The 24,208-nt window shown below is 40.5% G+C and overlaps 1 protein-coding gene across 6 annotated transcripts in view; it reads right to left on the bottom strand.

Annotated features, from left to right (window-relative positions):
- The window catches only part of PLCB1 (phospholipase C beta 1), a 376,017-nt gene that overhangs the window by 143,474 nt on the left and 208,335 nt on the right, over window positions 1-24,208 (bottom strand). For all 6 annotated transcript variants that reach the window (XM_084513180.1, XM_084513181.1, XM_084513182.1 and 3 more), the window contains exons 4-9: window positions 20,129-20,269; window positions 13,368-13,447; window positions 8,985-9,038; window positions 8,296-8,371; window positions 1,754-1,854; window positions 176-342 (exon numbers count right to left, since the gene is read on the bottom strand). In XM_084513180.1, coding sequence (XP_084369306.1) covers window positions 176-342; window positions 1,754-1,854; window positions 8,296-8,371; window positions 8,985-9,038; window positions 13,368-13,447; window positions 20,129-20,269 — 619 coding nt within the window. The remainder of the gene's footprint in view (window positions 1-175; window positions 343-1,753; window positions 1,855-8,295; window positions 8,372-8,984; window positions 9,039-13,367; window positions 13,448-20,128; window positions 20,270-24,208) is intronic.

Below are 24,208 nucleotides of genomic sequence, written 5' to 3'. Positions count from 1 at the left end.
ATACATCTAAAACTTAACCACATGATGTCTGACAGGCTTGTATGATTCAAAAGCAGATAGTTGGAAATGCAATATGATTCTGAACCAAATCTTGCCTTACCGTGTACTACAGGGTAATTCATTCATTGTTTTAAATCAGAAACTGAGTACAGTGAGAACAGAAAAAAACACTGACCTTTCTTTGCTAGATTACTGTTGGGTTCGTATTTCTCAATCAGTTGTTGAACTTGCTCCTGTTTTAATGGCGGATAAAGGATTTCATTTAATCGCGGATCACGTTGCTTAAGGTTTATAAATTCCATCATTTGATCAACAGTAAGGTATGGTTTGCTCTTGGCACCACTAGGGAAAAATTAAAGCAAAAGCAAAGCAATTAAAATATGTTTCTTTGAAATCATGTTCAATGTTCTGTAATTTCTCAGGGAAACTGAAATAAAATTCAAATTATCATACAAAAACAAAAACAAACAACCAAAAAACACACACAACAAAACAATGTCCCATTGAGTCTCCAAACTAATTTATTTTGTCAGCATGTAATGGCAAACATTCTTCATCAAACGTCTAGGATTAAGATTTTTAGAAGCATTCAGCATTAACATCAATGGCAAGAGTTAGAGCAACGCTAAAATCTTTTCATTCCTCTTGAATTCCTGGAACAAAACAATTTAAGAAAATAAAAGAGAATACGATCTGGAATTCAACCCAGAGCTTGCTGCAAACACTCCACTGGCAGTCCTAGCCTAACTATTTGGTTTTAATGCTGGATAACAGCAGCCCGGACTTCATTATTCCAGTATTTGCTTGTTTTATAAACCTACAAAAAATGCTAAGCACTCTGCGAAGTAAATGAAAAGATGCCTATTTGGTGTTTGTAAAAAGAGCAGAATTTGGGTACATTTTGTACTCAGATGGAAATCCATGAAGGCTCCTAGCCAGGTGACGTGCTAAGGATTTTCTACAGCACTCAGAACTGGCCTAGTTCTACTCTGCAGGAAAGCAATGGGAAGTCGACCCCTAGGTTCAATGGGAGCTAACTAGGTCATGGCTGAGTTTCCTCTGAAACCTGAGAGGAAATAAGCACAAAAAAAGAGTAAGTGAGCACGCTCATGTTGCAAAGATACAGTCACTAATTGCTTTGGTGATAACAGGATGTATTTTAGAAATTACTTTGTTTTCATATTGCTTCATGTTCTGACTCCACTGATCAGGCTCTGCTGAAACAGGGAAGCACAGTGACTTGCTATAAGGGCCAGAAGCACTGTGGAATGACGTGAGCTTTATAGTTCATACATTCAGTTATAAGCTCAGTTGTAGCTGGTTGCTAATTTAATTACATGGTGACAATTCCTGAAGTACAAATCCTATAAGTTACTACATTTTTTGCAACTCAATTAAGCTTTTGGGGGCAATTTTACATGTCTTCATGCCTATTGCATGCTTTTATTGATTATTACTCTTCTTCCTTTACTTTCATGGAAGACTAAACTATCCTCATTTATACTGCAAAATGAGACCTGGCAGTTCTGCTTGTCTAGGACCAGAGGAGTCAACTCTGGCCATCGCAAATGGAAGCAAAAGCTCAGAACAAGAGGTAACCTTGATCCTAGGTTAAACAGCAGTCCTGCTTGACATTGAAATCTGTTCTTGGCAGTTGCTGCATGGTGCTGTAGTCTAAATAACCTACTTTGCCATCCCTAGCCCAGAAAATCAGTAGAGGAAAAAAAAAAAAAAAAAAAAGTGTTTTTCTTACAACTCAGAAAAGATGTGGTCGATTTCAGGCCGAGGGCAGAGGTTGTTTAAGAACACTCTGTACACGTCGGGTGTGAAGTCGTCTTGAGGGATTGAATCATTCTGTGAAATGAAAAAAAAATAGTGAAAGAACCAAATGGCACTTTTATACGCTTCTTGTAAACAGATCACTCGCTACTGCCCTTCTTTTGATATCCTTCCTGCAACTTAGAGGAGCCCAGGCTTTGCAGAATAATACATTCCCCTGAATAACAGAGCAGCTTAAAGAGCACATCTTCAAAAACAAACAAAAAAGCATTCCTCATCTTTATTTCCGTAAGACAAAGTTCTCTCTTTCTTGGAGCACCCGTGAAGAAGAAAGAAAGGACACCTCCCCACATAACCACGTTATCTGCAGCACAAAATGAGCACAGCAGTCCTGAGGAAGCCGGTGACCTGGCCAGTGGTGCTGAGCCAGCATGGTTTGGCAAGGCAGTGCACAGTACTCATCTTTCCAAAGCTTTCACAGAACCAGAGAACAAACTGAGTCACCGAGTCATAATTAATACTCTTGTTCTCTGATAGTAGCAGAAATGTTTCCTCTTCCTTCCTGAAGATACACGTTTAAGATATCGCTGTGATGGGCAAGAGTCACGCACTGCAGCTTTTCCATACATCTTCCTCCAAACCACTGAGGTCAGCTGATTAGGCAATCAGATTGCTTTTACAGAAATTGATAAAAGTGGTTTTCTTTAGAAGAGATACCAGTATTTTTTCTAAAGTTTAGATCAATTTACATTCATTCTTGCTTCTAGATGATACTTTCACCATCCCCATTATACCTGGTGACTTTTCTCTGAAAAAAATAGAGTGACTATATTTAAGGGAGGGAATTTTTGGAACGGGTAAAGAAAGCAGTCCTTTGCACGAAACTCGGGAGTTTTCCCACTTGCAAATGCTGTCTTAAAGCTCTGCACTTTCTGCAGAAGACAGCATGGACTCCTTTGTTAGAAGGGCTGGAAAAAAATGAGGACCCCAAGGAAGGTGCAAGCTTCCCCAAGGAAGGTGCAGTGTTCTTGGTGCAGAACAGTAATGATGAGCCCACTGGTTCTGCATGTGCATCAATGCACCGAGAAAGGAGAACAGTACAGAAGCTAGTATTTTGTGCAGAGAAAACCTCATAAGGAAACAAGAAAATGAAAACACAAAAAACGCGGAATGCACATACAGAAAATCTGATTTTGAATTTCCTCCACGCGAGCTAACTTTATCAAAAGCTATGAAATGTCGTCTCTGGAATCACAAAGGAACCACGTGAGACGCTCAATGGCTCCAAATAATGCCTGAATCTGATGAACCAGAGGAGGAAAATTGTAATTTGGACTCAAAGCCGTTTGCTTTTAGATGCTGTTGAGCCAACTTGTATCAGGAGCAAGCTGCTGATGGAGGAAATCATTGCTTTTATTTACTCTGCCTGTTTAATGCAGTTGCCAAGGGAACCGGAAGTGTCAGTTCAAGCCTTTGGTAAAAGGAAGGGGATTTTGCAATATTTTTCCTGCTTTAAGTTAAAATAAACAAGTAAATAAACACCATGGTTGTCATTTTACCTCTCCTTTTGTCTGTGAAATCCACAGAGGCCCACGTGGGTTTTGCACCATGACCATCATTCAGCGTTTGTGTCTGTACGTGCAGACCGAGCTGGGCAGCTCCCTGCTCTCCCTCACCCTCCATTCCCCTCAGACCATCACTCCTTTCTTATTTTGGCAGACTACATCGGCTGCTGCTGTATCTGCTTAACCTAGCAGATCCTACCTGTATGGTCTTCTTCCATCTGACTCAGAAGAGCTGAGTGAGCATCTGCCCGGCTGCTGCCCAGAAGCTCAGCATAATGCACGAGCCATCACAGGCAGCGTGAGGATGGATAGCACCAAGAACCCCTGCTCAAGCCCATTTTGGGGACTTGTTCAAAAAAAAAAACAACACAACATGCTGCAAACTATTCTTCCTCCAAACAATCTTCCCGGGGCGAGCTGCAGTGTTTGCTCAGAGGACGCAAAATCCTGACTGGCTTTCCGTGCTGCAAAGAGTTTCATCTGGTGTCAGCTTGGAATTTGCCTGCACACCTGTAACACTGACTTGTGTGCATGGGCACAACCTGTAAGCGGTGGTTCCACCAGCGCAGGATCCTGATCGAGGAGCAGGGACAACAGGTGCTAGCAGCAATGTCCTCAGCACCTAGATAGCATGCGCCACGTTCAGCTTTTGGTGTTTCTCCAAACACTGGTACCTCTTCACAAAAGGCAAAACCACCCAGGGATTCCCAGGTTACACTGCAACACCAAAGATCTTTCCCTGCATCACGTCACGAGAAATGGGGTTTTCTTGGTAACTTTTTTAGCTGCTAGAAGCAATCATTCAGGATCAGGGAAAACCCTTGTTTCCTTTCATGCTGTAATCACCAGGTACTGATGCACATTCACCTGGGACAGTTCAGGCAACTTCTTGTTCCACTCACCTCGCACGTCCCTTGTTCAGGGCCCTACCTACTACTAGGTGGCATCTTCAAACCTTACTCAGCCAAAACAACCCTGTATGCTTTGTCACGAGATCGGCCTGCTGAGCCAGGTAGCTCACCAACAGCACAAATACTAAATCTGCTGCAAGGGTGGATGCAGAAGTTTACAGACTGAAGCTGGAGGATGGCAATAGCTCCTTTCAGGGAGAGCTGCGGGTGGCACAGAGCTGCCTGTGAAACTGCACCCGCTGTGCTTTGACCAGTTTGAGCTGTGGTGCTGAGTAGGACCACTGAGACTTGTGTATTACTACAGGCTGGCTTTTGTAAAACTCGGGCATTTCTTATTAAAGGTGGCACTTCAATACCCAGTGCACCTAGAATCACTGTTCAGCAGGCTACTGCTCCTCAGCCAGTGCTTCTCCTAAGGGCATTTCTGTCATTGATTCTGTAATTACCACAGAATTACAGTATCCCGCTGACCTAGTATATATATTTTTTTCCTTTTCAGGGGATTTGAAGGTACTCAACAATGTGAAAATACGCGTCTTTTCTGATAACCTGAGATCCAGGCTTTTATTTGTCAGTTCGATACAATTAAGAAAAACATACCTCAGTTTCCAAACACGTACCTACAAATACCTGTCTACAAAGGATAGCCAATACAAGTCCTCAGGCATAAATACAGACTACTTTAACGATTTATTATTTTCTACAGTAACATAACTAGTGGGCTACAAGACACAGAGATACAGAGGGGTGAGAAAAGCCTTGCTGTAAGCATTCGTCACCCCAGAAACAACTTCAGACAACTATATTTGGGTTCCAAAATCCTGCCTGCCAGAAAGGATTAAAATACGCTGCCCCTTCCCTCACCCTGGTCTGAGCCATCCACATCTCACTGGAACCACCCACACACCTTATGCGCCAATCTCTTTTTTGAGACCAGTGAACGAATCACAAACTTTCTGTAACACATTAGAGCATCTCTCAACTCTGGCTTTGCAGAATATCGGTATTCAATTTTGCTTTGTGGTTACGACTCTCTACTAATTTCAAGCACTGTTGATTTATGATTTGTCTGGTTACCCGCCTGCTTTTATAACACCTGTATCCATTCTATTTTATATTCGGCAGCACAACTAATTCAGATTATTTGCACAGATAGGACTCAACAGCTGGTTGTTTTATTTTGTGTAAACAGTCAAGCTCACTGGTGCTTTATCGTGAACCTCTACATTAACTGGAGTGCAGAAACCATTCTACAGAGCCAGAGATGACTAAAATAAAGCTCTTCAAATGCCGTTTAAAGCACCTTTGACTAAAATGAAAACAAACAAACAAACAAAAAGCCCACAGCCAGACCACCACACCCAAAAGGAAAAACAAATCAAAACAAAACAAAACCTTCCCAAGGTTTAAAAAACTGTGGAGGCCAATCTACAAATCGGATGCCAAACTCAGAAACCTCATTAGCATTTTTTAAAACATCATTTTCCTATTTATTTAAACATTCCTCTGCTTTCAGATCTGCTAGACAACAAATGCTTTGGGAAATCTGATCACACAAGGCTCGGTCCTGCAACACTCTGCACATGCCAGGTCCAATCCATAAATAAATAAACCCAAGTTTTGCAAATATGTTTGACGTGAAGTCCGTAATTCATCCCACTGCATCGTACCCGACTGCTTGCTGAATCAGGGACAGAGTGCTCAGCACTTCAGAGAATCAACCCCTTGTTAAGGTTTCTAAATCTGAAATAAAGATTAGGCCCTCTGGGAAGCCTGTCTCTGCTACAGCAGAATGAAGGCAGTCTTCCAAGCAATGAGATTTCTTCCTCCTCTTCCACTAAATTCAGTGCCTATATGTTGCCCCACAAGACAACGTGTCTTGTCTCCTGGCAAGCCTATATATGAGGAGTTTGCTAAAGAGAGGGGCTAGCAGATGCTGAAGTTTGTACCGTCACAGACAAGTCCATGCAGTGACACAAATCCACCACCGGTGCAGCTCAGGCTGCCCCATGCTCAGGTCATCACATAAGGTACATAAGGGACTGTCCCAGTCCTGAAGCTATGAAGCAGGAAGACATGGGACTACCAAGTGATGACTTGGCATCCTCTTAGCCATGACTGTGAATTTAATTCTGTGTTTTAGGGTCATCCAGAGGTTCTTAGAGGTGGAGTAAAACATCATGTGAAACTCATGGCCAACAATCCTCACATCTTTCTAAGGAACGAGAGATATGTTTTTTTATAGCAAAAGCAGAGGGAAAATCTTTAGAGTGATCTTCACGAGGTATGAATCCAAAAAAATGTGTAACAAACCAAGCTGTTAATTTTCTTGAGAGACTTTCGTGAATACTCTGAAAAATCCTGTATGATTTTACTGAGGAAGACCTTATATTCACATCTTGCATGCTGCTGGAGTCCTGTGCTCTTCAAGTGTTTACAGGAATGACAGTTGTCCCATAGTGTAATGGGGTAGAAAAGCAAGAAAATGAAGCTAAGAATTTTATCTGTTCAAATAAAGAGGAACACAAAAGAAAAGAACTGAAGTTGAAGTACTGGTTTTCTTCTAATCCATTACCTTTAGGAGATTCAGAGATTCATTCTTTTCAAGCACTAAGCTTCTAAAACATTTTTTCCAAGATGATCAACACAGTTTTCTTTGTTGCGTGAAGCTTGTTTCTCTTTTGTCCCAAGCAAAGAAAGGATCTACTTTATACTATGAATAAATTTTCATGATGGTATCCCAGCAACAAGTATCCAGCAATGTCTATGTAAAACTGACTCTATTAAATAAACAGCAGAAAAAGGTTGCAGGCTTTTTTGAGGATTCCAATGATGTTTGGATTTTTTTTTGCATTGGAAAATAAGACATTATTTATCTTTACCAACATCAATAGAAATAATAAATCAACTGATTTAAAAAGCAACACTTCACTGTTTTTTTTTTTCTTTTGCATATCTTATTAAAATTTGTTTGCTACCAATTAAATGAAAACCCATCTCTAAAATAAATCTTTTCACGCTTCTAACCTCACAACATTTTTAACCAGTCAAGCACCTATTTTACGTGCTAATACTTAAAGAACCTTCCTTCAGCTAAGATTGTTATAATCTTTTATGTTACATGGAATAAAGCTCTGAAACCTGTGAAGGAAGGTCTTGGTGGAAAGTAGCATCAGAGGCTTGGCTTGTGAAGATTTTGCACCACAACTCTTCTGGAGCGGTAGGAATTGGCTTTATTAAGAAGCCTTTGGGGAAACAAAGGTTGAATGAACATCACAGCACAGAGCTTTCTGCAACAGTGAGAGATTAGGTGATGCAGGTTCTCCTCTGCTACAGACTGGTTCTGCTCCATCTCTTTGACCTCTTTTATTATCCTGCAAGAAGCTTATTTGGAGAAGAATCTCCACCTGAGAGGAATTGTCTTCACTACAGTGTTGACCAAAATTACCCACTTGATTTCACTCTACTTGAAAGGGCTTTCCTGAGCCTGAATTACCAACCTGCAAATGTTCCTGGTTGAGCAGGGCCCCTGGATGAGCAGCATACAATGGCCTCATCCCCATAGGATTAACAGCTTTGACACACTACCAGTTCACCATTTTTTTCATGCACCTTTTAGACAGGCTACAATGAGTTTAAATGGTCTCTTTTGTGAGAAAGAAACAGATTACAGCATTAGCTTCATGTCAAACCAATACCGCTCTGAAACTGTGCCTGGAAAACTGTGTACTAGTTACGGACTCTGAAAATATTCTCATAGGATTTCTCCAGGGCAGATCACATGACCCCCTGCCCTTTCCTTTAATCTATTTGTACTTCTTCAAGGCACTCCTGCTCCCTATACAATTTCAAATCAAAGAAACTCCAATTTGCAGTAACCTCTATGTGGGAAAGATAGACCTGCTGCTGAGGACCCATCCAGGAGCAAATCCAACACAGCACGATCAGCCTTGGACAAATCCTACTCAACCCAACAGAGAGTAAATACCACTGAATACAAGCAATACTTCATCAGGGCAGGAATAAATTCAGATGCTTACCCTGGAAGATGGAAGATTACAAGCTTCTAATGCGGTCTCTACCCGTTTTCTGTCAGCAGAAAACAAGCGGTATATACTGCAAAATGAGAACAAACCAGAGTGAATTGGCTTAAAGACATGCCTTGTTGGCCCATATGGCTTAAAGATTAGATATTGCTTCCCAGTTTATCACATTGTTAGCTATTTATTTCCATTTGCTGGATGCTAAATAACACAAGTGAGATTAATGGTGCCCACAATGAGTTTAATTCTACATCACACAAGGCCCTGTTATAGCAGACAGTTATTTAAGACAGTCACCACTGCTCTCTTCATCACATTACCTCAGTGATGTACAATTTGAGTATATTTATCCTCACAATATGTTTCAGAGCTAAAAAAAATAAAAATGTTTGTATTGGTCGTGGTGATGTTTTTTTTTTTTTGTTTGTGTTTGTTTGTTTTCTTTTTTGTTTTTTACATTATACACAAGTGGAACAAGAACAGATAGGCTCAAGATAACAAGAGTAATCTAGGGCCAAAGGGTATTTAAACAGAGACATCCTGAGAATCATTGGGTACTCTTTCCTTGGGGTACACCACAGATCACAAAATGATTATTCTAGACACAGGGATCACATGTTCATCCCAAATGATTTTTCATACTCAAAGTCAAAAGAGACTACACAGTAAGAAAGTGGAACACTTACTTCTTCAGAGGAATGCGCCCTTCTGGTGTCACCTGCAGCTTAAGTTTTGTGTAACTGTGGAGAGAAAAGCATCTTGTTTTACTTTTACAGCATCTTCAAGTGTCTCTCCACCAACTTTATAGCCCAACACTATTGCTCTTATCATGTGATAGGTTCCACCCAAGCCTTTTGCCCAATATGAAAATCCATTGGGATACCATTAATAAGTACCTTTTCCATCAACAGTAATGCACCCATACTGTCAAATAATGTGTCTTCCAATGGGACACTGCAAATACCATTAACACACAATTTTACCATCCTTCCAAACTCATCGCCCAAGCTGCCAGCCACTCGAGACTTTTGCTGAAGGAGCCTTCTTCCTTTCAGCTAGGTCCAGTGCAAGCATAAACAAGCTTTCAGCTTTACCACCTTCAAATCCACACACTGCTAGGAAATCCTCACTGGGATGAATGGCAGTTTCGCTTTTGCATTTTATCTTGCTATTATTCCCAGCTATTTTTCTGCCTTTCTGCAGCATGAACAAAAGCATGTTCTTTACTGGTAGCTGAATATAGGCATGCAGGGTACACCATCAAAGCAAGATACTCAAGTTAAAGTTATGGATAAGCATGTGTCAAGGACACACTGTCTCCCTCTAGCTTGCTAATATCTGTTTACCTGTTTGCCTGTCCCCAGTGTCCTTTCAGTGAGGCTCACAGGCTATACAACTTGACTGGAAAGGTGGCCGTACTTCTCTTCTAGAGGCTGAAATTGTGCCTGGATGTTGCACACAAATATCCCTGCCTCCCTAAGACATCCCCACTACACAGCTGTTAGGGTTTTTCTGTTTGACCCTAAACATTGACACTCCTCAGCTGAAAGGAAGTCAAATTGCTGGCAACTGAAATGTCTCTGCAACAGTAAGAGTATATTTAGCAGCCTTGGGCAAGCCCACGACATTTCTAATCTGAAACAATATAAAAATTACATGCTGAAACCATCTACAGGCAGGCAATTATACAGCTTTTGAACTGAGTATTTAAAGCATCTCAGTATCTCAGGACCTGTGACTTCTCTCACATGCTCATTAAGGCAGTGGGATGAGGATGTATCTTTCTTTGTTCAAATCCTTCCACTAGCTGATTCAATGCCTACCGAAAGAGGAGTCATGCAGTAGCTGTGAGCAGCTAATGGGAAGCAGTTGGGCCTACAGTGATCATCTGATGCTTCTCCTGGGATGTGAGGACTACTGGTAACCAGCACAACGCACACCAGCAGCAGCCAGCTGTAGTGGGTTTATGTGACAAAGTTTTGCTAATGGGGGGCCTTTGGTAAGCCCGGCTTCTGTGAGAAGAATCCAGAAGCTGCCCCATGTTAGATAAGGGGCCTGCTGCTGGCCTGAGCCAAGCCTATAAGTGATGCTGTAAGACACCAGGATCAGTGAAGAAGGAGGGGGAGGAAATGCTCCAGGTGCTCGAGCAGCAGCAGTTCCCCTGCGGCCTGTGCAAGGAGAGGCCCCTGGTGGAGCAGGCTGTCCCCCTGCAGCCCTTGGGTCCCCCATGGAGCAGATCTCCACGCTACAGCTCCCCCATGGGTGGAGGAGCCCCCGATGGAGCAGGTGGATGTGGCCTGGAGGAGGCTGTGGCCCATGGAGAGCCCCCGCAGGAGCAGGCCCCGGGCCGGAGCTGCAGCCTGTGGAGAGGAGCCCATGGAGGAGCAGGGGGGCTGGGGGGAGCCCACCCATGGAGGACCCGTGCTGGAGCAGTTTGCTCCTGGGGAATTGACCCCATGGTACGGAGCCGTGTGGGAGCAGCTCTTGAAGAGCTGCTGCCTGTAGGCAGCCCCTGCAGGCTCAGTTCAGGAAGGATGGCATCCTGTCATGATAACTGGTGAGGAATCACCCTGTCCTTATCTCAACCCTTGAGCCCTTTGCATCATACTTTCTCCTCCTTTACCTTTGAGGAGGGGGAGTGAGAGAGCATTTGTGGTGGAGCTCAGCTGCCCAGCTTGGTAAAACCACCACGCCAGCAAAGCACACATTTTGAGTGCTTTGGCTCTTCTACTAGAATATAATTAAAGCTATAAATGAGTTTTGCAGTAACACAATCTGAAGAAAAATGTGGCTACGCTGAAGTATTTCAGAGAACTTATTTATTTATTTTTCCACTTTACCCGCTGGCCTACCAAAGGAAAAACAGCACGCTTCTAATAAACTTTCTTTTTTTTTTTTTTTTTCCCAACTGAAAATTCCACTAGCATCCACTTCAAAAACCAAATGCATATTAACATCCCTAACAAGTGTAGGAACATTTCCATAAATCCTTGTGTCCTCATACACATCTTCTGGAAAGCGAAATATCCTGTGCTACTATATCACCAAACAAAAATACTACCCATGCCAGTCTCCCAGCAATGAGCTAGATTTAAAAATAAATTAAAAAAAAAAAGTCACAATGATTAGTTAAAATAGTTTCTTTCTTCTGCTTTTGAAACTTCTGAGCACATTCTGGTCAAATTTAATGTTTTCCTCTGTAATCAAGAAAGCTATAACTAAAATAAAATGAAGAAATAAGAGTTTAACTGAAGTTTAAAATCCTATAGACATGTGTCAGAAGCCGGTAAAACCCCATCACTACTGGCCACCTTCTTCCCCCCAGATTCTTTGTCATACATGCAACACTATTTCTTTCCCTGCAGCCATCTGGGGAAATTGAATGTTATTCCTGTTAAGAGGCCTGCTAAGAGGTACTCCGACTAGTAGCAGCTAAACAGACTCATTTCAGTAGCGTACTGCTGACTTCAGTAGTGACAAACTTTGGATGCAATACTGGACCAAAGTTTCCACAACAAAGCCATCCTGTGCTTCCTATTGCACTGCTCAGTACTTCAGTACTAATGTACTGAAAGAAGTTTAGTTGTAACCTAACACAAAATTATACTGCAGGATTACAACACAGGAATGTGCACTTTACAACCAAAGTGGTGTTTTTTATTAATCACATCCTTCCAAATTAACCTGTTTTTCTCATATGACTAAAGCACGGGGAAGCTGCTCAATCTGTTTATTATTGGACTTCCAATACTGCAAGTGAGTGAATGCCACAAAGAAAAGTGCCTAATTCTGCTCTAATGCAGTTTGTTTTTCTGTTTCAACAAAAGGGTACTGATAGGATTACAACCAATCCTTTGCTCAGTACAGTAATTATAACAGGGAAATAGTTTTCATCTTCAAAGTCAAATATTTCTTAAATGACTCTGATTTGGCATATGTGCTAAGGACCCTGGAAAACCAACAGTTCCCAAGTGATTTATTAATTAGTGGAAAAAAAGACACAATAACATGCTTGCCTGCTACTGAATTGACGCAAGTGTCCAGTGACTTAATTTAATTAATATTGCTTGAATAATTATAGAAAAATGTCTCCAAACACTGTGTGACAACACGCTCCTCCTTTGAATGTCACAGGAAAGCGCACATAAACCACAGCCTCAAACGTCCCTGTTACACACCTGTCAAAGTCCACTGGTCACCCAGAAGTTTGAGTGGTAAGGAAATAGGAATATCCAATCAGCCCTGTAACTAAAAGCCTAAAATGCAGGTGGGTTAACTTGCTTCTGGGATGGAGACAACTTTTAGGAACCTAAGCCCCTACTTGGTATTTAGCTGGACTGAGCCTCTGTCTGGGAGCAGGAATTAGGTGTTGTTTGGGGAAAACAAAAAGCTGAACTTAACCAGTCAACTTGTAGGCTACGAATGGTATGCCTTCTTTTTTAGAACCCCAAAAGTCCAGCAAATACCCCAGTTAACTGCCATCATTATCTGGTAGGCTTTGTCGTGCTGCTTTCAACCCTATCATTTAAGCAAAGCTATCTCAGCATGTGTATTTATCATCCATTTGAGACTTGCTAACCTCAGGTTTAGTTCTCTTTCCTTTCTGAAGTGTGTTTTTACAACCCAGATGTGCTCATGAACAGATTCTGTGCTTTGCTGAAACCAAATCAGAAGTTGCACACCATGCAAACCAATCTAAAAGCACGCTGAAATCAGAGAGATTAGAAAGAAAAATAAACCAGAAGCAAAATAGTATTTGATTTTAAATGGAGAGCTTCAGACTACAGCTGAAGTTACTCCTTTTGTATACAAAGGGAAGATGGCATTGAGTACTGTGGGGTTTTTTTGCTATGACTTAATAGTTAGCAAGAAGAACGCTAACAAGATGTTTTTAAAATGATGTTTAGATAACAGGCTTTTTAAAGCAATGAGAAAGGACAGGCTATGTTTACAATAGTGACAACTCATCAAAGCAGAGACAATAGATGACAATGTGACTAACAAGAAAAAAGGAAAATGACGCAGATAAAAGAGCAACACCCACAGCATTAAATACTGTGGCCACTTACGCTTTTTCCAGAAACGCGTCCCTTGACATGTTCTGTGCCAACAGATTTGTTGCCAAACTGAACACTTCATCTGACCATTCCTATAGAGACAAAATTTGATTAAATGAGGCTTAATTTAGATGTTTACTTACACAATGCAAATATTTTTGAAAAAGACAGTTAGCAATGACTGCCTAATTAGTCTGAACTTGATTTTTGCAATTATAGCATCCCTCCCTGTCTACTGGACCTGACTTTCTCATTCTGCAAAAAATGAAGACTGTTACAAATATTTTTTAAAGATACTTTATTCCACTATATTGGAAAAAAGAAAAAAATCACATGGATAAATACCTAACATAAAGCGTATTCAAGCGTCAGGGATGTGCAACATAAATGCCACAGAAAAATGTTTTCTTGCATGTTGGATACTACTCTGGTTGACACACTGAGGATTAAAAAAAAAGAGCTTCTGTGTCACCATCCCTGTAAAGTGAAGCTGTAATGAATTTAGATCTGTGTGAAGCTAGACAAACCTGACAGTGTGGGATATAGACTGTACTGTAATACGTCTCTCACTGCAATGTCTCTCCTCATGGGTTTGTTATGAGAGCCTCTGCATCTCTCCCTCTACAGATCGTGAAACAATTCAGACAATGAATATCACACCTTATCTTTTATAGTAGATACTGAATTAAGAACCTTAAGTACAAACTCCATCTGAGATGTTATCAGCCAACATGAGCAACACACTTACGAACAAACTAGGAGAAACGTATAGGAATAAATTTAAGTTGTTCCAATACAGTGGGAAGAAGGTACAACTCCAGTCAGAAAAACTCCTTGTCCCCCTATAATACACACCAGTACCTCACGCTGAGATCGTATTCCTCACTAAGATGTTTTCCTCTCTGGCTGTAGGGAAGAACTGTCCTCTCTGCTCACAGGATGCCTCCCAGCGCCTGCAAGCACTGCTCTTCCCACGGCACTCTTATTTTTCCTCTCTCTTTTCCCCCCATTTTTTTCTCATTCCTAAGCATGTTCCTGAAGTCCTTCCATGAGATCCCAGTCCTTTCCTGGGTTCCCAGCAAGGCTGATCCACGGCTGACCTTAAGTTCAGCCTCTCTCAGCTCGTGCTGTCATCTCTTCCCCTGCAGGTCTCTCCGGCAGCCTTTCCTTGACAACCTCAGCGCATTTTTCCTTGCTAACTTAGTGCTTATTTACACTCTGTAATTGCAATGCCTTTTAATCACAAATGTGGTTTTGGGCAGGCTTTGTTTTCCTCTTTAAAGAAAAGAAATAAAAATAAACAATGCCTTTGCAAACAAAGTGATTTTTTTGCTTGAAGTTTTCTGAGTTTTCTTTGAAATTAAAATTGAGTTTCCTTTCATATCAGTCCAGATCCAAAACACCCGTGACCACACACCCTCATAGATGCATTTGCTCTCCTCAGCTCTTTTTTTTGAGAAAAAATATGGAAAAGGGAATTTCATTCTGACAAAAATGGACGATGATGAAAAGCATCATTAGCTTCCACTGAAACAAATATTGATGTCTCACACTGGAGCTTACCAACTTGTTTTACCTAAAAAGCCCCAAGTTTCTGCGTGATAAGGTCAGCAATTCAAGACAGGTTAAGAAGACAGCATTTTTTATATTTTTCTTTAAGATTTAAGATTTTCTTTAAGAGTTAAGATTTGTTCCTGAACTTATCAGACATCGTGTCTGAAAGCAATCTCACACAGTTGCTCCCAGGGAGGAAGAGATAAGGCTACCTGTAATCCTACCTCCACGTGGACCTTTGATAACCTGAAACTACAAGATCCGTAAGTCCACACAATTTGCAAACTCGCACCTACGACAACATGTCTTCTGATGGAGAATCCGGGCAGAGAAACCTGCCTCCCTCACAAGCAGACGTGTTGTTTGGGAGTTAAACAATTGCTGCTGAGATATTTTTTCCCTGCACCTCTCGTGACTGCTTCCATTTTTATTTTTACTTGCTTTTCCCTTCTCAGGCCTATTTTTTTTTTTAAGAAAAAAACACAACAAAACACAGGGGTGTGAGAAAGAACAAGAAAAGAGACGGCTTCTTTAGCAGCATGACTGCTCTTCTGTGACTCTTGGAACAGAAAGCGTATTAAGTGCAGAATCCTTTTTTCTTCTTGGCAACTCATTTTTCCAGGCTCAAAATAGGCTCATCTTGTAAACACTTCTTTGTTTGGGCACTAATAATAGCAGTTAAAACTTCTCCCTGTGACACTAACGGCTGCAAAGATTAATGGCAACATAAAATATTATTCAGAAATTTAACATAGGTTGGCTTTTTACAAATCCTTATAGACTTTGTTTTGATCTCACTGATTCTGCTTGGCTTAAAACTGAGTATTTTATAGAAAATAGATCGATGGCACTTTAGGAGTATCCCACCCCCCAGCTCTTCCTTCCCTTTGTCCAAGCACTTGTTCACAGGAATTTAAGGGGAACTCAGTTATTATCTGCCTGTCACGACCGTTATTTATATCAACAGTCTTGCCATGTTCCTTTGCTAGCTTTTCCTGGCTCTTCAAGCAATCGCAGCGCCCTTGCCAAATATTCTAAGGGCTACTGACAGGCTGAGCCATTTCTAACGATACAGGTGCCAAGTCACCAAGTAAAAAGCAGTATTTGCTCATTGCCTCTCGCATTTGTAGGGTCTTCATTCCAGCCATCACAAAGCAGCAGCCGAAAAGCCAAGATCAGAAAACATGCCAAGGATCACGTCATCTTCCCGGTCGCCGGTCTGAACCCTCAGCAGGAGGGGAAACAACAGCCCTGAGCATAGATCCAAAGAAATAAAGGAGATGCTTTTGACTGACTTTGATGGGCTTGCACCAAGCTGTGAGCCAAGATGCGTCTCGCCGCTTTAGCTACCAAATGGTTCCGTTTCCTTGGTTTTGCTGCATGGTATAGAGCGAAGCCTGCCCTCCAACTCCATGCATAATGCACTGTGCAGCTTCCTTCACCAGCAGCAGCGATTCCAGAAGGCAGCACTTGGTGAGAACGCTCCGCGGGGTAGAAAGCTGTTATGTGTAAAAAGAAAACAGCCTACTGCGGAAAGGTTATAACAGCCTCTGAATCACCGCAGTAGCAGCAGACTCCTATACAGATGCAACACAAAAGGAAAATATAAATCGGTGTATTCTGAAATAGGACTGTGCTGGTGCCAACAAACTATTTGCAGACTGATCCCTTTCGGTAGCGGAAGAAGCCAGCCTTCCGACACATTCAATTCCAAGCAAGTCACATCCATCACGATAAGAGCTTCATGAACCTGCGCTCCTTTTGGCTACATCCTGTTACACTAATTCATATTTATATCGTTCCTGAGAACTTCACTAACAAATCATTTAGCCACTCTACGCTTTGGTGGGCAACGTGTAAGCAGCAGTTCATTTTGAGATCTGTTGCTCAGTGAACTCATTTCTCTCCTCCATTACATGCATCAGGGTACATACCTTAAGGCATTTATCTCAATGGGAGCGATCAGACTTGTTCATAAGAAAAGACAGCATGCATTTGTGGAAACACTTCCTTCTAATCAGAACTGACTATGTGAGAAGACAATGTTCCTTACATGCTTGTCTTTGGTGGGAAGTTAACAAAGCAAGTTACTGGAATCCTACACTTCCAGCATCAGTATGAATTTAATTAAAAAAAAAATCAAACAGTCATGAATTTATCTTATTTTAACATTTTACTAATTAAGCTCTTAAATATGCATAAGGAGAAAAAAAAATAAAAATGAGTATGCTGAAAAGCATACTACAAACAACCTGTGACCCATCTTTGACTATACCATTCTATTTACAGAGGAATTCATACTTCTTAGCAACAGATCTGATCGAATGCTCATCAAGCCAAAGAGAAATAAAATTCCTTGGGCTCTGGATACAGACCTCTATGGCCAGGATGTTCTAGTGTGATATGTACAGAGTTGGTATGAGAGACAGGAAAGAGAGTGACAGGAAAAGAGATGGGGAAAAAACAGGAAGTGCACTTCTGAAGTTACTGGATTTGGCAAAAGAATGAAATACCATAGAGGAGACACAAAGGTTCACAGGTCAGACTCCTTCACATTGGCAATGGAGACAGGGAAAAAGAACATCTGCTCAGCAAAGGTTTGAGAAGAGAATTCTTTCTTTATCCTAGCTTGTTCATAGATGCTCATAAACCCTGTCCCAAGACAGGCACAGGCACACCAGGCTGAAAATAAGCAAGCAGTGTAGCATTGCTATTTCTCTTCATCATTAGATGTGTCTAGTAATGAGCCTTTCAGATCGTTACCTCATGAATATCAAGCTGCTTTCTTTGAGCAAACCAGCTGGTCAGTGCCCGTCAGCTCATCCGTAATGTACTTTAAATGTTAGTTACTTTCTCCTGGAGGAATGCAAATAAAACAACTACGTTGTAATTTTTAGCTCTTTATTTAGTTCACTGAAAGCAAGTTCAATAGCCCACGGATCATATCCTCATAATTTTCCCACAGCTTGGATAGTGGATGGGATGAACACAGTTTGAGTAGTAAGGCTTCTGCAAAGGAAGAAAGTCTCATTACTGAATTATATTAACTGCCTTACTAAAACCTTTACAGTTTACTTTGCCTCTCTCCTTCAAGGGAGGACTGATTGATACACGTCCCACAGCTTGAAAAACAAGGCATCAAAAATGAAGGGTTAATCAGAAAAATGTTCATGAACTGAAAAGGGAAGGGCAGGGGAGTTTTTCATTGGCACTTGCTTTCCCTTAATGTCAGTGAGAGGTAGGGTCAAAATTTGCATGTGTGACGTTGAAAACGTTTTATATTTACACGCCTTCTCAGAGCTCCCTGAAGAGATTATTTTTGCCTGATGTGCTTATTTATAATGACCTCTGAATCACTGCATGGGTCCTGGAGACAACGAGGACCAAATTCTATGGTCTGGCTCACAGAAAGTCCCAAAACATGTTAAACGCAGAAGAATTTTTAGATGCCTTCAATAGTGATCAAACTCGGTTACAATAGGGAAAAAAATTAATCAGGATATTTAGTGAAATTTCAAAGTAAGCAAATCTAATGTGCAATGCTTGAAAATCCTACCCCCAGGCAACAATGTCTGACTGATAAAGTATGAATTTAGTTGTCACGCTTACAAATAACAAGGAAAACTCAGATTCTTTGTAACAAAGATCTGAGTAACTCAGGATTTAGAGCAGCAAAGCTTCTCTAAAGCATGATTTTATCTACAGTATTTTAAGGTTCCATTATCAAAGAGAAAATGGCCCTAAGATACCAATTTCTGAACTGTTTCAGCAAATAGATTATGGTTCAGTGATTGCTGGCTAGACAGGAAAGCAAAAAAGGAGATAGGTTTCTGATTTAGGTGATTTTCCCTCTTCCTTGGCAAGGGCTAACAATTTTTGCTGTTACAGCTTTAGCATACCTTTTCATTTTCAACCATATGCTTAGTTTTTTTCCTTAAGAGTTGTTTCAATTGCCTTCACTTTTGCAGTGCTAGCTTTCTTAAGCACACCTGTAGAATACAGCTCTGTGATCTCAAGTGAGGGGACAGCACTTCCCACAGCAGTCCACGGATCACCACAAACTCAGTTTGCCTCTGTTTTCATATCAAAGGAAGAGAGTTGTGTTTCCACCAGATATACTAGTTGGCTAATGAAAATTAGCAGAAGCAGAAACCTGGCAAACAAAAATAAACCCACTGAGGTTAAGGCTTCCATCCTATGTCTTTTTTCACCTGGTCTGCCATTTTCTGGTGGCTATGAGACAACAACTTTACTGTTGTCAAATAGCAACACTCTATGAAGAAATTATCTTTTTAGGGCAATCTAATGGACTCAAGGATGCCGGCTGTATGGATTTGTGTTTTGTGCATAGTTTGTTGGAGGCTACCAGAGTCTACCTGCTTGAATGGAAGTGGAAAGATGAGCTGCCCTTGAATGCCAATTTGGGACAGATAAAGAGCTTGCACTTCCTTAAACACGGTTGGGTTGTATAGAAGGTGAAAGAAGGAGAATAAGAAAGCTACGTACTAATATCAACTGCAACATGCTTGTCACACAGAACTGTGCTTACTGTGGCTTGTTGGACAGACATGAAAGTACTGCCTATCTGCATGGAAAAAGTACTTTGCTAAGGTAATGACATTTACATCACAATTCTTTTCAGGGGTTATCAACAAGGCAAAATGCAAGCTTAAAATTAACTGTTGAAGACCAACAGAAAGTGGCATGTGTATGTTATATTAGGTGCCTGCTTGCTCACATACATGAGTATGTAAGTTAGGCCTGTAGATTCCACTGCTCTGACACAGGTCAGCCAGAAGAAGTCAACAGTTTACACTTGGATATTGTCCATAATTTGCACACACACTTAGAACAAGCATAAAAGGATGGTGATAACTACTGAACGATAACAGTATGTGTTCAGAGATTCACAATATATTTCTTATAGTGCAATAGAAATTTGTGAATATGATCATTTTCACAGAGCTTATTTGGGCTTTACAAAGACAGTAACAAGCAATGTTCTGAAGATGAACATGCACATCTGTGACATAAAATTTACTGAATATATTCCCAGAAAATAATGATTGCATGTTTCTCCTTTCATACTGAACAGCACAGCTCTATAGCAGAATCGAGGTTCGTTTCATAGTAATCTCAACTTTTATCTCATGCATCCATATCTCAGAGGAATACTTCAAAAACATTAACTTTATGCAACACAGATGAATGTGTATTACCTTTGCTATATCCTCTTGAAATGCCACCAAGTTCAGGTACGATATATTGACCAGGTCTGGACCATAGACGACGGTTATCATTCGATTTTCCAGTCGACCTCCTAGGTTCCCAGTATCCAGTAGTTCACGCAGTTTTGGATCCTGCAAGAAACCATATTGCAAAATTGTTAAAAGTCTTCTGCAAATACTTCAGTTTTGAAAACTTGTGCTATTTTCAGCATTTTAAACACGATCATTAGAGATTCTGGTCTGGTTAATTCTTCATTAAAATTATTAAAAGTATTAATTATAATAATTAAAAGAATCACTTCTGTAAACCATTCAAAGCCTCCAAGGCCCGTATTAGGACAGTTCAGATGAAAAGCTGTCCAGTTAATATCAGCACCATTCTCTTTTTCACCTCTTTTATCTCTTAAGCACACAAACTGTTTTGCTTGTTGAATTTACACATTCTGTCCAAAGGCTACCAGCCTCAGCAGAAAGATTCTCTATAATTTCATTTGATTTTAGATAAAGCTCAATAGAGGAGAACTCAGTTTTTCATAACAAAATAAGAAGACTGCCTGGAATTAGTTGCCTTAACTATTAAGAAACGAACAGTGTAAATTTTTCTGATGCCCTCCATCTTCTTCAGGTCCAAAATGCCACGTGTTAGTTAAATCATGAGATCTCTTCCAATTATTTTTAATTTTCAGTCTTTTTTTCAGGTGCATATCCAATATAAAAATGACTACATAACATTCCTGTGAGGGACAGATAAGTTCACTGAGTTTTAGTAGCTAGTAAAAACCCAAACTTCAACTTTACAAGCTTAAGCATGTGAGAACAAATTTCTGGTTATTTTGTAGTTTACAAGTTTCTAACAGATTAGGCTGCAGCATTTCCAGGCAATGCACTCAGTGTTTTTCAAGCTAAGAAAACTGCTTGGTGCTTGGCCTCAAGACACGATTTATAAAGGCAAAGGCAGATGAAAAGCAGCCCTGCACGACTGAAGTCAATCCTTTAATAGGGCCAGTATAAATTGAAAGCTCAGGTTTCCTATATGGCAAGATTTTTCAGTCTGGTATAAATATTAAAAAATAGCCAGCAAATTGGATCACCATGGGATTACACTCAATTTTTTCACTAATCCAAAACCAGATTCTGTGTAGAGATCAAATGATTTCAAAACTGTAATAAATATATACTGCAGGTTGCACTTCATTCCCATGAACCTTTTCCCCTCTGCAGTCTGCATTTACGTTTGCTATTTATGGTACTTCTTAATATTTAGGAACTTCTGAATAACGATTGGAATCTCAACTAACACAAATTAAATTTTGTGGAACCAGATGATAAGATTAAGATGATAAGAAGGACCATTTCTCATGATTCTCACAGGAAATTGTATATCCACAAGGCCTCAGTCTAAACAAGGCAATGGCGTTATGCATACGTTCACCGAGTATTTCACAAGGTTTGGGAGAAGAATGGTATATTAACTGGAAAGAAGTTTCTAGGCTGTCCATTAAAAAAAAACAAAAAAAAAACAAAAAAACAAAACACAAACACCACCACTGAGCTTCTTTAAATACAGGGTACGATGGCAAGTGTTGCAGGAAAAGAGATAGTATAATCCTATTTGAGGGTTCTGTAAGGATGGAATACGATTGTGCTCTGAGAAAAAGATTTCATGGGTAAACAAGTTAATGACAGGCTTTCACATAAGAGAAAAGCAGAAGAGGGATATAAAAGTAGTAGTTGTGTTCCGGTGATGGGGATTTGAAGACAGATAAAGAAATTGTGTTAATTTGCATCTAGGAGAAAAGATGGAGAAATGCCCTGAAGATACTAAATTAGTGATGGTGTATTACTGGCTGGGTTGCTTTCTGAATGTTGTAGCTGAATGTTATAAAGCACTCTTTAATTTCTCTGGAAGATGAGAGCTCATCTCCTTAAGCTGTTTTTTCAACCCCAAATCAGACTGATAAATGCTTCTACTAAAGTGGCTGGCTGGGAAGAGCTTCATTCTTTCTGATCTGAAACAGGATTGTCTACCTGGTTTTATTCTCTTTCACATATTTGTCATTCCTTTCTCCCTTTCGCTGGCTGAATCTATTGCTCAGCTTCACTGCTGGTGATGAACTGCAATTGCAACAACAAAAGAAGAAAGAAGATAACCTTTTCCCTTCATATTTATAGTCAACTATAAGATGCATCTACGATGGATCATCCTCTAGTTAGTCTAAGATATGCATTAGTCATGCATCACAGAATAAAAAAGAAATATATTTGAAATGGGATGATTTATTTTTCGAAGCAAAATCATCAAAAAGAAGATATTTGGGACTGGCTCAGTGAGGGTTTTAGAAGTGCACAGTAAGTGGCCAATCAGGCAATACAAGTATGAAGCTGGCCTTCCAAATCACAGGATTTGTCTCCAGGTTTTAAAGGCAAGAAATCCGACAGAACATTCTTCTTGGGTTGGATAGTTTGGATGGGTATTCTTCTATTCCATTTAGGACTTCTCTACAAAGTTTGAAGCACACAAATCCCTTACAGCAACGAATTATCTGGCTACCATGCAGCACCTATTAATACAGGGCATCCACTGTGCATCCTGAAGCACCTCAGCATAACATGCAATATGCTCCATAGACTTAAAATAGATATTACCTATACATATGGATTCACTGAAAGGGAATAACCTTCATACTAACAGAATTCTGGTCCTTTTTGACCCCTGCCATGGGTGTATTTGCCTTTGAAGGGTGCCAGCAGCATCTCCGCTTGTCAGTGACAGCTTAGTCCTTAAGTGATGATCTGGGTCACATTATTCAGTCTTTGAGAGCTTCAGATCTAAGCTTTAGGTACTAAAGCACTCTGGCAGCTCTTCACATCCCTCGTGAACAGTTCTGCTCCATTATTACCTCAGTTAACTACAAATGCTTGTAGTTAACAAGCAAAATCAGAGATGAGCAAAATAACCTTTATCAACATCTTGAAGACTATCAAAGCTCTATGAACCAAAGCCCTTTTTAAAAATGTCAGCAGGTTTTCATGTGGAGATGAAGATCCTGGGCTAGCAGGAAAGCACATGGGAGAAAAAAAAAAAAAAAAAAAAGAGAGAGAGAGAAAAAAAAAAAAAAGGCAGCAAGACCAAATTTAGCTTCTTTTATATAAATTGGATTGTTTTGGTTTTGATAATTCCATTTTGAGGAATGAGACAAAGTCTGCTGCTCTTTGCAGCTGCATTTAATATACTGGCTCATGAGCAGACAGACTGGTTTTCAGAGTAATTTTTTGCTAAGCTGGGGTCTCATTATGAACATTTTGAGCTCTCTCAGAGACATTCAGAAGAGTGATGCCTATTAAATATTGATTATAGTTACTCTTTAAACACCTGAGCTACTGAAGCCCTATCATCCATGGGATGCTCAGCAGCAGCAGACTACTGACAGTGCCCACATAAGTCATACAACTTCTGTTTGCCAAAAAACATCAAATCATTGTGCTGCAGAGCATCGTCTTTTGCCTCTTTAACTCAAAAGCTCTCAATGCCAGCTTGCTTCTTCCCTGCAGCTGAAGTCCATCATGAACTCCAGCTCAAGGACCACGGCTGCCTGAAGACTGGCCCTGAAGCCAGGCCAGGAAAGTCAGCGCTTGTGTGGTGACACCGCAGTGGTTAAAGGACTGGCATTCCCAGCGGGAGATGTCAGCTGTTAGCAGGGGAGTACAGAGGAGGTGACAAGGATAGCACTGGCAGCACAAAGAGCTTTAGAATCCATTAAAAATCAGCTTACCCACCCCAAACTGAGACAAGACGTGGGCAGAGCACTACCTGCTCCTTTGGCTTAAAACAACCCCCAAAAAAGCAAAAATAAAACAAACAAACAAAAACCAACCCACAAACAAAAAAACCAACCCTCCCTATCTCATTCTGCTGTCTTGAAAAACCCATCCAAAGAAAAATTACCTTAAAACAACCCGAAAGAGAAAGAGGGAGAAAAAGAAAAATTAGCCAGAAATATGAAAGAGAGGCTTATGGAATTTCTATCAGATTTATGAGCGAAGACTGAATACAGGTGATTTGTTAGAAGC

This window comes from Aythya ferina, assembly GCF_964211825.1.
Source record: "Aythya ferina genome assembly, chromosome: 3".
NCBI lineage: Eukaryota > Metazoa > Chordata > Aves > Anseriformes > Anatidae > Aythya > Aythya ferina.
Note: the sequence above shows the minus strand (reverse complement) of the source record. Positions and strands in the feature narration are given on the sequence as shown.